This window comes from Arvicola amphibius, chromosome 7, assembly GCF_903992535.2.
Source record: "Arvicola amphibius chromosome 7, mArvAmp1.2, whole genome shotgun sequence".
NCBI classification, from domain to species: domain Eukaryota; kingdom Metazoa; phylum Chordata; class Mammalia; order Rodentia; family Cricetidae; genus Arvicola; species Arvicola amphibius.
In genome coordinates, this window is record NC_052053.1 from 136,916,367 (window position 1) to 136,930,549 (window position 14,183).

Below are 14,183 nucleotides of genomic sequence, written 5' to 3' on the forward strand. Positions count from 1 at the left end.
AGAGGCTAAAACTAATGGACCAGACAGTGTTTAAAAGAATACAGTTTCCATGTAATTATTTTAGGTAAAGCTAGCTGGGTGGCGGGAAGCGGCCCGCCGCAGTTCCATCTAGTTTTCTTTTCTTTTTGGGGGGGTGGGTGGGAGGGCTCTTATGCCTGCTTCTCATGTGGTTTGAGTGTAGTCATGTCATGCAGCATACCGGACCATAAACTCATGAAGTCCAGGCCCTTCTCTGTCTCACTGTACCTTCAGCTCTGGGACAATGCTTGGCACACAGTTGCTGCAACCAAGAAGTTCCAGTTTCAAGAGACAGACCGTGATGACATTATGAGTAGAAGTTGTTTGTTTACTTTTTGTGTGCTAGTATGTATGTGTGTGTTTGTACACATGTGCGTGCATACGTGCATGTGGAGGCCAGAGGCGACCTTGAGCGTCGCTCTTTGAGCACCATCTACCATTCTATTATATTTTATCTGAGACAGGGTCTGTTACTAGCCTGGAGCCCACTAACCAGCAAGACTAACTGACCAGTGACCCCAGGGATGCACCTGTCTCCACCTCCCCACTACTGGGAATACATATGAATGGCACTGTGCCAAGCTTTGACATGGGTACTGGGGGATCAAACCCAGGCTCTATGCTTACCCAGCCAGTACTTTACTGACTGAGCTGTCTTTCCAGACCCAGAAGCTTATCTTGGGAACTGGAAAGGCGGTGGTGATGCAGACCTTTAATCCCAGCACTTGGGATGCAGAAGAAGGAGGATCTCCGTGAGTTCGAGGCCAGCCTGGTCTACAGAGTGAGTTCCAGGACAGTCAGGGCTGTGGCACAGAGAAACCCTGTCTCAAAATAAAAGATGGGACAGAGTTGTCTAAAGTTCCAAAGATTCTATTGCTCTGCACTTGCTGTGAGCATATTTGCCACACTTCTTCATTGATCATGGAATTGTCTATTGTTGGTGGGTTCCCTGGGCATACCGATTTGCCAGCGAGAACCTGCGGGCATAAAGGATGAGGGAACACAGAACACCCATGTCATCTGTCTGCAACCTTTTTCTTCTTTATTTCTGATGTCTAAAATCTGCAGCTGACCTTATACACATCCATGATTACCCATGTACAGTTCCCATCCTCTTCTCACGCATACACACTTGCATGCACACCAACAAGCAGGATTGGCACTGTAGCCTAGAAAGGTGCCAAAGAGAAACAAAGCACCCAGGAGACAGAAATGACTTCTTGGACCACAGGTCAGCTGTGCTGTCGGAGAGAGTCTGAAAGCAAAGCAGCCGGCACAAAGCTCGGGAGGCCAGGCTGGAGTTTGGCTCAGTGGCTTAGCCTGATCTTGCACACACTTCCTCAGCTCTCAAAGCCTCTCTTCCCCAAGAAGGAGATAAGAACACCACTAAAGGTGTGAGGACAGGACTAAGCAAGAAAGGAAAATGCTGAGCACAGAGTGATCACTCAGTACAGGCCTGAGCTTCCTTGCCGCTCCCCATTTTTAAGTACAAGGAAGAGCTGGGGCTTGGGACTACATGAGATGCTGTTCTTCGTCAGTATTAAATCCAACATGAGCAGCAGCGAGTCCATAACACATAAAGTTTGTTTTGCTTGAGATAGCGTCTCCCTATGCAGCCTGATTTGGCTACAACCTCAAAAATCTTCCTGATTCAGCCTCCCAAGAGCATAGATCACTGTTGTTGGGTCTCTGCGTCCAACAACTCCAAGCATTAAAAACTATAGAGCGGGAGAAACCAGTTTTACTCAGTTGTAGATTATTTCCGTAGTGATGTTTGGCTTAGGGTATACTCGTTCGCTAATCAGTCAGCACACCACTTCTTTCCTTGGATCACTCTCTCTGTCTCTCTGTCACTCCTTCCCTCCCTCCCTCCCTCCCTCTCTCCCTCCCTCCACACCTCCCTCCACACTTCCCTCCCTTCCTCCATCTTTCTCTCCTTCCCTCCCTACCTCCCTTCCTCCCTCCATCCTTCCCTCCTTCCTTCCCTCCCTATCTCCCTCTCTCCCTCTCTTCCTCCCTCTCTCCCTCCCTCCCTCCCTCCACACCTCCCCTCTCTCTGTCAGTACACCACGTGGATTTTCTTAAGACACATAGCATGGTTGTACATGACGAGAGACCAGAGAAAGATAGGACAAGGAAACCACAGCAGACATTTTTATGATCGTAAGAACAAAAAGAAAATAAGCAACCTCAAGGGTTGATTTGGGATCTGGATACAATAATCAAATAAGTTTCTTTTTGGTCTTAACAATATGAATCTGCACAGTTTCACACGCTTTTGCCAAATCTATTAATTAATTCTGCCTAGTTGACAAAGAATATATTCAATGAGATCCGCTTCCTTTAGTTATTTTACACTTCTTTGGTGTGAAAAAAAATCTAGTTTCATGAATGACAATTAACAATAAAATAAAAAAATTCATCTCAGAAATCAAATCTAACTCAATTGACATTAGAAATGAAAACAAGAAATCAAGCCCTGTGATGTGACAATCAACAGCATCAGAAAGGAAGCCCTGGCAGGCTAATTAACGGGTGCCTATACCCCTGACACCCTAGGAAGCCCGGGGCCCTGACGTCAGCTGGGGCTGACTTTCTCTGGGGCTCAGAAGCACACGTGGCTTGTCATTTCTTCAACTCGAGGTCACCTAGAGAGAGGCAGAATTAAAGGGAAAAAAATCTCAGGAAGCCATGGAACCTCATTAATTAGGCTCCCCCACGCAGCACGGCAGGGCGGGTGCCTGCCTGTCCCCAGCCGGTGTTGGCATCTGGATGCGTGCAGAAGGAACGGGGTGCCAGCCAGGACACGCCGCGCCTCGCTCCAGGAGCCAGCTCCCACTCATCCGTTCTGCCACCCTCTGCTGTAGCTCACACTTCATTAAATTCTCCCGCATCACATCAACATGCAAAACAGCCATTTGAAGGGCATTCAAAAACATATAATCAGACGGGGAGTAAAACCTCTCTGAGAAACGGCGGGTGAGCGGAGCCTCTCTTGTCATCCAGGTACTCTGGCTCAAACCCATGTTTCTAAGGCACAGTGGCATAGAGGAGTGTTTCTGTCTGATGGGCAGGGCCTGGAGCTGTGTGTTCTCTACTTAGAGACCAAGCACAAGGTGGCTGTAAAAACTGTAGGAAACAGACGTCTGATTGCTTCTCCCTTCTGTTTTAATTTTTATTTCAAAGTAGGCAAGTCTCCAGGTTTCCTAACTTTTCTATGATGCCGTGTTCCCACTGTGCATACACCTGTGGCACAGAAATGATCTTTTCTTTCTTTTCAATGCTTTAAAAATCACTCATTTGGATCCAGTAAGATGGCCCAAAGCTGGAAGAGGAACTCGGGGCCAATCTTCATGACCAGGCCCACATGGTGGAAAGAGAGCCTACTTTCACACATTACCCTCTCAGGTCCACACACACAATGTGACATACACATACCCAGCTGCCCACAAAATAAAGAAACAAAGATGTAAAAAAGAAGATTCAAAAGCATCAATTTTATCGATCACCTACTAATCCACATGCATCATCAGCCATTGGTTTTAGATTTATTATTTTTGCAATGTAAACATCTTTTGTTTTATTGGCATGTAATGATCATATGTGGTACTAATTTTCATAAAGACAATTCCATACAAGTGCCTTGGGAAATTATCTCGAGGAGTGGCTCTATACAGGAAGAAATGCCCACTTTCTACAATGGCTGTTTCTGGGATCAGTGTGCATGTATGTGCCCACACACACACACACACACACACACACACACACACACCCTTTTACAATGGGAAGAAATTTAAACACAGTCAGTACAGATTGTACCGTGACAATTGGGGGCATTATGTTTCCTGGCAGAGGTCCCCAGACGTGGACAATTTTGTCCCCAAGGGTGAACTGCAATCAATGCCTGAAGATGCTACAGTTGTCAAGATTAGGGGCAGGACCACTGCTACTCCTCTCATCTAGTAGGCAGTAGCCAAGGAAACTACACCCAACATCCTAGAGGACACACAGGTCAGCCCCGTACAAGGCCACCCTAACAGCGGTTACTCCACAAACAGAAGACAAGGCCTAGGAAGCAGGTCACGCTCATTCCTTCACTTAGGCAAATCCTAAAACTTCACAAAGGTTTAGCCCAATCCCCAAACCCAACACGACTCTAGCTGTTACTTTTTCAATCACAACATTTGAAATGGGTTAAAAGCACCATTGCTGAAAACAGAAACACAGTGTTCACCGCGGCACAATGCACCCGCAGCCTTCCCCTCCAGTGCATGCCTGTACACACCTCCACAGAGCACACCAGCGGTCTTCTTAATATGGCCACAGTACTCTCTCTGGATAGAGGTCAGGGCCACCACAGCCCTGCCACAAAAAGTGACATCACCCTCTGCAAAGATTACAAGCAAAAATCCTCTGGGCAATAACTTCATCAGAGATCTCTGAGGCTTACCACTTGGTGGTAGCTTATCTATTATTATTGCTGCTATTATTATTATCATTATCATTATTTTTATTGTGGGGGGAGAGTATGAGTGTGTGTGTGTGTGTGTCCGTGTGTCTTTGTGTGTCCATGTGTGACTGTGTGTATCTGTGTGTGTCTCTGTGTGTGTGTCTGTGTGTCTCTGTGTGTGTGTGTGCCTGTGTCTGTTATGTCTCTGTGTGTCTAAGTGTGTCTGTGAAAGCCAGAGATCAACCCCGAGTGTTTTCCTCAGGAGTTGTCCACCTCATTTGGTCTTGTTCACTTTGCTTTGACATGGGGTCTCTCAATTGACCTGGATCTCTTTGAACAGGCTATGCTGGCTGGCCAGTGGGCTCGAGATACCCACTGGTCTCTGCACTGGGATTACAGAAGACATTCGCATCACGGGCTCTTTTATGTGGGCTCCAGGAATGAAACTCAGGTCCTCATGCTTGGATACAAGCACTCTACTGACTGAGTAATCTCCTTAACCGCAGCAGAACAGTTTATTAGAGCAAACTCAGTTCCACCACTGTGCTCTTCAGATGTGAGCCTGCCCCCTCCAGTTATCCAGGAGACTACATAAGAGAAACTACTGACCCATCTGAAAAAGAAGAGAATAAAGTACACAAAGGCTGAGTGAATAAGGGTGAAGCTAAGTTGATACTAGGAAGGCTCCACTCAGCCTGTATGCTGTCCCACCAAGCCACACCCTGGGCTGGACAACCTGACCAGAGATGGCTACTGAGTGGCCAGTCCCAAGGCTCAGTGAACTGTTTCTGTTTCCTTCCTTCTGTACCCCAGCTGCTGTCTGGTCACCTACGCAGCTTTAGACCCCCCTTGGAATCACTGATCCCTGAGGAGCAGACTGAAAGAATTCAACAGGCCTGGGGCCGGGGGACCGTGACGCTAATCCTACTCCCAGCATGGGAGCTTCAGGGGCACGGTCATACCCACTATCTACGTCTATGACACCAGGCAGGGCACAGTGCCAGCAGAAGAGAGATGGTAGCCAGCCCTGAGAAAGGGTATGACCGTCCTCCTGTAAGGTACAGTGTCTCTTGTCAGGGGACCCAGAGATAGACTAGAGCTTCCTAGCATTTCCAGGGAACTGACTCCGGGGGCCTAATGAGAATAAAAACCAATATTTGTGCAGTGCAATCCTCGAGGCTCCCAGCAGATGTAATCACAGTCAGGCAGACTACTTCTGTCTCCAAGGGCAGGAAGCTACAGTGAATCACAGCCCGGGCCACGGGCTGACCTCGGAGTGGCATCCCCTGAGATGGCGGGGAGCAAAGGCAGGAAACAATTGGCTAAAGCGGTTTTCCCATTCCTCATAAGAAACTTTCAACTTCATAAAAAAGGGCCACATTTTATTGACAATAAAAGCTAACCTTTATTTCCTTACTCCATGCCAGCAAAGTATACAACCTTCTTCCTTTCCTCACGGCAATTCTGCAGGGCAGGAACTGGCGGTCTCACCTCTGATGTAAGGAGAATCAGGCTCAGAAAGAAAGGCAGTGTAATTAGCCCAAGGCTGTACAGACAAGTGTACCAGGATTTTAACGTCCACAACTCAAGGAGTTTTCCTTAATGACATTCTGTTTTTTCATACAGCCGCTGTGACACTGTGCTGTCAAAGGGAGTACATATTTGGTCTTTGTCCCAAGTTTCTGCTCGGACGTGTTACTTCCTTGGTGACAGGTGACAAACAGGGTGTGGGGGTCATCTGCTGTGTTTGGTTCTAGCCTTCAGTTTTATGGTGTAGAACATCTGGAATCTCTGGGATTTCCAGAATAAGCATCCCTGTGTTTGCTGATGAGGTGACTAAGACTCTAGACGGCTCCAGGATAAAGGCTGATGCTCAGAAGGACCAGACACAGTAGAAGAGGGGAATCTTCAGTCCCATTCACCCAGTGCCAGAGATCGTACTGAACACCAAAGCCCAACACTTTGAGTCAGCGTGCAATGGCACGTCTACAAACCCGAGTGACAGAGCTGAGCGAGTCTGGGAGGGCCAGTGTAGCCACATGCCAGGGGTATATCTCAACTCCGCAACAGCAAAAGTACCTTGCTCAGGACCTCTAACGTCACCCTACGATTTTCTGTGTTAGTCTCATGCTTTATCACCATCTTCATGACAGCATTAATAGTGAAAATAACAAGTTCAAGGCCAGCTTAGTCTACAAAGCTAGTTCCAGGACAGCCAGGGCTACACAGAGGAATCCTGACTTGGAAGGGAGAGAGAGAGTTATAATAACAGAGTAAACACAAGCAAACCGTTTCCCTGAACTCTTAGCGTCCTTACAGCAAAGTGGGATCCGCAAGCCAAACCAAAGTATAAGTAACCTTGTGTCCGTTATCTGCGATGTGGACATGCCTGTGGGCTGGACCTTTTCCTTGTGGGTCTGCACTCACCCTGGGTGGAGATGGTCAGAATCAGCTTAAGTCGGGCTTGATGTGGAAAGCACAGGATCAGGTGCGGGAAGTACCGAGTAAGAAATCGTTCTCCTCTACCAGTTTTAGACAAGTAGCTGCAGCCACTGCCACGCGTGCCCACGCAAAAACATGTACGCACACACGCACAGGGAAATCCACGCAGGGAGCACAGACACACTTTTTGTCTTTCAAGTTAGATTAAACCAAGATCGTGAATGAAGGCAGGCACCCAAGAAGGCCTTATTGTGAGGGAGAATGCAGACGCACAAAGGAACATTCCTAGCAGTGACAGCAAAAACAAACCCCAGACAACCACGTGGCAGGAGGTGTCATGCGAACAAAGGCTTATGGGTATTAGGAAGGAGGATTTCCCCCACGAATCCAGCCATGGGGGGCAGAGGGGTCCAGAAAGAGGGGGAGGAGGAGGAAGTAAACTCTAAGTGACACAGTCACGTGTCATGTTGTCCCAACAGCTCCGCAAAGAGAATACATTTTACAGATGAACCAGCGGAGGTAGAGAAAGATGAAGTGCCTGCCCCAGGTCACGCAGACAGTAAGGGACGCACAGGACCATCCTGCCTGTCCCCAAAGCCTGTCATTTCCAACACATGAGCACATCTCAAATGACATGAGAGAGCTCTGGTTGGCAGTGGACCTGGAGGAATCAGAGAAGGCCTAGCGGGCGGGAAGTACATCTAGTCAGAGGCTGCACAGGGCTTCACACACACAGGCCGTGAGGACACTGGCTGTGCGGGCTCGCCCCTTGCTCTGAGAACACACCTGCACTCCAAACCAGGCCCTCTTCTGCCTTGCTATGAGACCTTGGACACGGCACCCAACCTCTTAAGTGCCAGCTTCCCCAACTCCACGGGGCTGCAGAAAGGGTTGTGTTTTCAAAGATATGCAAACCACCTGGCCTGCAGCCCAGCACTTAGCACAATAGCACTCTTATGAACTTACTGAAAACAGCCAGGCTCACCACCCAAGGTAAAGCCGGAAGACGGCCCAGAAGAAGCTGTGCTGGGTTGGTTCTGGAGATCAAACTCGGTTGGTCTCAGGCAAGCGAGGGAAGAGCACTCACAGCAGACTTAAAACTCCAGACCATGAACAGTTACATCTGAATGCTTCTCCCTCATCCCTGTACGTCCTGAAATCCGAACACCTGATACAAGATGGTGCTGGAAGGTAGGGCCTTTGAGAGGCGATTACATCACAAGAGGGGAGACCTCAAGGATGGGTGGGATTCCTTCCCTTGTACATGAGGCTCCAGGGAGCTTTTGCCCTTTTTCTGCCACAGGAGAAGACAGTAAGACGCTGGCTGGCAGCACTCTAGAAGACAGCTCTTACCAATATCTAATGCTGGCTGGCATCCTGACCTCAGACTGCAACCTCCAGGATTGGGAGGAATCAATCTCTCTTGTTTATAAGCAACCCAGACTGGTGTGGCAGCCTAAACCAACATGGACCATCAGGAAAGTCTGGGAGACATTCTGAGGAGAGCTTTCCAAGAACTGCTCCCCTAAAGACTTGCCACAGTTCCGAGCTGCCCCACGAATTCCCTCTGATCTCCGAGAAATACTCGTTTTGTATTATCGGAACACGCAACTGGAGGATGATTGACACTTCTTTGCCTCTATTTGCTAAGTTACGGTTCTGTCTCTATGGCTGTCTGTCAACTGATTCAGCAAAAAGCCCAGTGAAGCCTGGGCTTCAAGCGATGCGGTCAGTAACCCCAAAGCTCCAACCTAATTTTCTGCCTCTGCTCAGAACAGGTGGCCACGATGTCATTGGCTTCCTTCCTAGGTTGAGTCCCAGATCCAGCATGGAAAAGCCTGAGGGTTCAGAGCCTTGTGTATCAGCTACACCAAGCCTCCTCTGCAAGCATTCCCTTTCCCTGAGGAAGTGTCCGCATAGCGGTGGCAACCTCATCCCTTTCTGGATCCTTCCATCAGAGACAGCTGGCAAGCTAAATTCTCAGTGATGGTTTCAGGCTTACAATTTCGCATCAGCCTTCCCTTGTGTTCACGGCAGCATCCAAGCGCCCAGGGCAGCAGCATGCCCTATGGATACCAGGAGATGAACACTCGGAAGACGCCGGAGTCCTCACGCTCATCAAACACACAGCACGGCACCCCACAGTTCTTCACTGAATGACAGATTGAGTGGGACTGACTTCCTTACCACAGACACACTCTAAGTGGTTTACCAGTAGCCTCAGTTAGGAGTATTGCTGCTAGGTCCCCGGCGGCTTCCCTTCTGAAAGGTGTGACCCTTATTTCTCTTCCAGCCAGAAGAGGGTCATTTGCTACAGAACAATGAGCAAGGTCAGCTCGTGCTGAATGCACACTCGCTCGACTTATGCTCACCCTGCCAGAAATGAACACGCCAATATCGACGCACACTCATAAGTCACCTCCTCATGGAAGAGACAAAGACATACAGCGCTGGACCCTACCTCTCATCAGAGCCCTTTGTATAGTATTTTAAAGAACCCCTTCTCTTTCCAACCAAAGCTTTGGACTAACTGAAGGCAGTGCCCCCCAAAGCATGGATTCTCTGCCTACTCATTATAAGCACAAACCACACCTACAGTTGGCACACAGCTTTTATCTATATGTAGATAGCATAGACACAAATTATCAATGCTCGGCTATTCTACTGCCCCAAACACATTTACTTCTTTTGTTTCAGGACTACTTATCACAGCATGGGAACACTAAAAGGGGCAAGGGAAGACAGAGTACACTGGGAGAAAGGGGAAACGGTGTAATTTACCAAAGCACACTCAACATTATAATTGCTTCTTTTGTTCAACCATAATATTGAATATGCTTTGGAAATTGCAGAGGGGGCATTCAGAGCCTGTTCATCAAAGGGGTCATGGTTAAATAAGACTCGAATATACTGTCCTGGACTCACACAGCACAGGACAACTGTGGGAATCATGTGATCTAACTCCTGGAACGGTCACCCAGAGAGAGTAAATGGCTTCTTGTCTAAGGTCAGAGAGGTGTTTAGGAGCAGCCACATGGCTTTTATCTGTCCTTGTATTGGGTGGAGCACACAGTTTGCCCCTGATGGAGTCAAGGAATTTCTCACGGCCTCACAGCCAGGACGCTAAGATACTCGGGGGAAATGAGCTCTTAGGCACAAATTAAAAACATAATAAGAGGGATTCTTGAAAGGACAATGAGGATGGGAGGTTTTATCAACATCCCCTGGGAGCAGCATCCAATGTCACACACGCTGGCCACCTGTGGCTCCAGCCCTCCCCTGTGTGTGTGCAAATCTGGAGAGTCTCTCCCATAAGCCTCTTTTGTGTGTGGGGGGGGGAAACGGCAGGTTGCCAGGGAACTGCTTCCTCCAGCCTCCAGCCTTCCTTTCTCTTAGCTACCTGCAGAGGCTACTACCAAGGTTCACAAGGGTTTAGGATTGGTCCCAGCTCCTGAGGCTCGCTGCAGGCCTTCTCCTGCCTGCTCTGAAGGCAGGAGCATGGAGCAAGAGAACTTAGCTCCTACCCGGGCCTCTGTGTGCAGAGGCAGCAGTCCCAGGCCAGGGTACCCACAGCCCGGGGTCAGCGGCGGCCCATGCATCCACCGGGCGCAGGAGTCCACTTACCGCAGTGAGACTGGAAGACCTGCGGCTTGATGACCTGATTGCAGGCGCTGCAGACGACCAGGTAGAAGTCATCGTGTGCCGGATAGTGGCCGAACAAGTGCATATCTGCGGGGAAAATGAAGAAGAAGAATGCAATTGAAGTCTCGGAAGTTACACGGCCTCCTCTTGGAATTTCCTCCTAGGACAGATTTTTGCAAGACACACACAGGAACCAATCCTTTACGACAGGGAGCGCAGCTTGTCACCACACGGCTATCCAAGTTCCGGAGAAACAAAGGCCTCCAGGAGCCCGTCCTGAGCCCACTTCTGAAGCTACTGTGACACTTACCAATCTGGGCAGCAGTGTTAGGATTCATGACCGAGACAAAGCCACAACTCAGCCTTTATTGTGGGGCTGAGGGTTTTCCCTATTCTGTTTCTACAGCAGTTCCTCCCGGCGAGCAGAGAGCGAGCGGAGAACAGGGCTGGGGTGGAAAGAGGGGTCGTCTTAGCCCCAACTGAGGGAAACGTCCAGGGGAAAGGGATCTTCTGGATGAGCAGCCTGCTCAGCACCATCATTTAAGTTCAAGTTCATTACTGCTCAACAATAATAATAACCGAGTGCCTGAATACGCCGGGTACTGTGTTAGGGGCCAGGAAAACAGGAACGAGGACGAGGTTGCTGCTCTCCTGCAGCTTACGGTGTCAGAAAGAGGGGCACGATACGGAGAGCCACACTGGGCGTCACGGGTAACGGCGGTGACAGTGGTTGCAAGAATAACCTGTATGGAGTCTTAAGAAAGCAGGAACCATAAAGCCTGGCTTGGTCTGAAGAGGAGGGGGTGAGCTGAGGCCTTAGCAAGAGGGGCTCGAGAAACCCCTCTAGCTGGGGGAGGGTGGCTCAGAGTTTAAGCCCAGAAAGGAGGCTCTGTACGTGGGAGGTGGTTCTCGTTCTCTTGGTCCGAGTGAAGCTGGCAAGGACCTTGAAGTACAGCCGGGCACACCAAGGTGAGGATTTTGATCCTGATATTAAGAACAAACTGCTGAGTGTTTTGAAGCAGACATGGAAAGTAATCACACAGCTACTGTGAAAGAAAACAAACAAACAAACAAAAGAACCAAACCCAAATCAATGACGGAACAGTCACCTGAGACACAAATACCTTTGTCCACACACAACTTGTACATGAGTGATCATATCAGTGTTCTTCATAACAGGCAGTGAGTAGAAGCTCAAATGTCCATCAGGTGATGAATGAATAAACAGAATACTGTCCATCTACACACAGGAAGGAGATATGCTACATGCTACAACATGGACAAACCCTGAGATCACCAGTGGAAAAGGAAGCACACCATGCTGTCTGTTCCTGTTTATGTGAAATGTCCAGACCAGGCAAATCCACACAGACAAATCATTAAGTGATTGCCTTGGGACTGGGAGAGGTGACAGTCACAGGGCGGAAGCCTTATGGAGGACAACGGAAATTTAGTAACATTTGCAAGACGCTGAAAACATGGGCTTTCACGCCTTAAATGGGAGATTTGTACGGTGTTCAAACTACGTCTCAGTAAAGCTGTCAAACAAAGAAAGGCTAGTTCTGAGGAAACCTGTAGTCACATCTCACATACCAGTGAGGAGGAGGATTGCACCTGCCTCTTCACTGACTGGCTCCAGGTGAGTCACGTGGGCTCCGACAATATATGTACAAAGGTGCCTTTGCTAATCACCCCTCACACTGTTGACAGGGATTTCTGTCCTGCCTGATCCTGCAGCCATAGTCCCAAATAAACACACAGAGGTCTACATTAATCAAAGCTGGGTGACTTACTAGCTCAGGCTTCTTATTAACTCTTATGACCTATATTAGCTCATAATTCTTATCTGTGTTAGCCACGTGGCTTAGTACCTTTTTCGGCGAAGCAGTCACATCTTGCTTGCTCCGTGTCTGGCTTCCTCTGTGTCTGGGTGACGACTGCAGACTGAATCTTTTTCTCTTCCCAGAATTCTTGTTGCCCCACCTCTACTTCTTGCCTTGTCACCCTCCCTCCCCACCCCCCGCCTATACTTCCTGCCTGGCTATTGGCCAATCAGTGTTTATTTAAAATGCAAGTGACAGCACTTGGTGGGGGGCAGAGGCAGGCAGATTTCTGTGAGTTCAAGGACAGCCTGGTCTACAGAGTGAATTACAGGGCAGTCAAAGATACACAGAAACCCTGTCTCAAAAAGCCAAAAATTAAAAATAAAAATAAAAGAAATAGAGGTTAAAGTCACATAAAGATGAAAATACACAGAGTCTGGACACTGTAAGTTATTGTGTTGTCTTTAAGTTGTTTGACACTGGGAAGCAGCAAAATCTGCTAAAAGACATTTGATTATAAATGCTGCTGGATTAATCCAATATACATATACACATATACATATATATGTATACATATATATGTATATATATACATATATAATGCTTTGACTTTAAAATTTAAGTCAAAAGATATGTTACTTTGGAGAAGAAGTTTTGCTTTTCTTTCCACAGGAAATAACGGGCTGTGGATTCATCCTGTGTTAAGAAAAAATCAGGTTTGACCAAGGAAGACCCCCCCTAAGAAATCTCTGGTAGGAGCAGATGGCCCAGATGTCTGAGTTCTACATCCAGAACAGTTCAAGGATTGCTGGCTGAGATGATCAAGCCTCACATGATACTCTAGTCAGGGCTTGATCATAATTCTAAATTTTCTTTAGGTCCCCATAAGATTATCAGTGCCCCCAACCAGCAGGAAGTAGCCTGGAAAACTACACCCACATTTCCAAAATAGATTATGGATATTTATCTTTGTATAGAATGTTGGTTACAAGTTGTTATTGACAATGGTCAGGAAAAAAGCTAAACAAAGGAGATTTGATTCAGAGTTCTTGTTTTAAAAAGGGGGGAGTGCTGTAGGACAATGGTCTGTACCCTGTCATTTGTATTTTAAATAAGCGCTGCTTGGCCAGTAGCCAGGGAGGAAGTATAGGCAGAGGGACCAGGCAGGAAGTAGAGGCGGGAAGAGGGAAGTTTCAATCTGCAGTTGTGACCCAGATGCAGAGAACACAAGATATGACTGCCTCACCGAAAAAGGTACCAAGCCACGTGGCTAACTCAGACAAGAATTGTGGGCTAATGTAAGTTATAAGAGTTAGTAAGAAGCCTGAACTAATGGGCCAATCAGTTAGTTTATAATTAATGTAGACCTCTGTGTGATTTCTTTGGAACTTAATGACCACAGGCAGAACAGAAACCTCAGTCAACATCACCCTCCAGCCTGTTTACCAGATTCAGTGTGTGTGAGTATAAAAAAAATATATGCTATATATATTTATATATATGCTTTTTAAAGACATATTTGAGAAATACAGAAAAGGCAAAAGAAACTGTATGTGTACGTGCATGTGTGTGTATGTGTGTATATGTGTGTATGTATATGTGAGTGTATGTGTGTATGTGTATGCGTTTGGTGTGTCATTTGCACATATCCCTGCATGCATAAGGAGGCTGGGGGTCAACCTAACCTCAGGGTCATTTCTCAGGTCCCATCTACCATTTTCCCCCCTTTTTTGAGGCAGAATCTCTCACTGGCCTGGAGCTTGTCATGTAGGTCAGGCTGGCTTCGCAGCGAGGCCTAGGATCTGCCT

The 14,183-nt window shown here is 47.8% G+C and overlaps 1 protein-coding gene across 16 annotated transcripts in view; it reads right to left on the bottom strand.

The window, feature by feature from the left end:
- Atxn7l1 (ataxin 7 like 1) overlaps positions 1-14,183 on the bottom strand; it is a 233,633-nt gene that overhangs the window by 137,594 nt on the left and 81,856 nt on the right. For all 16 annotated transcript variants that reach the window (XR_005286119.1, XR_005286118.1, XM_038335782.1 and 13 more), the window contains one exon: positions 10,535-10,639. Coding sequence is in view for 14 of the 16 variants with exons in the window: in XM_038335782.1 (XP_038191710.1) it covers positions 10,535-10,639 (105 nt within the window). In the remaining 2 variants the exon portion in view is untranslated. The remainder of the gene's footprint in view (positions 1-10,534; positions 10,640-14,183) is intronic.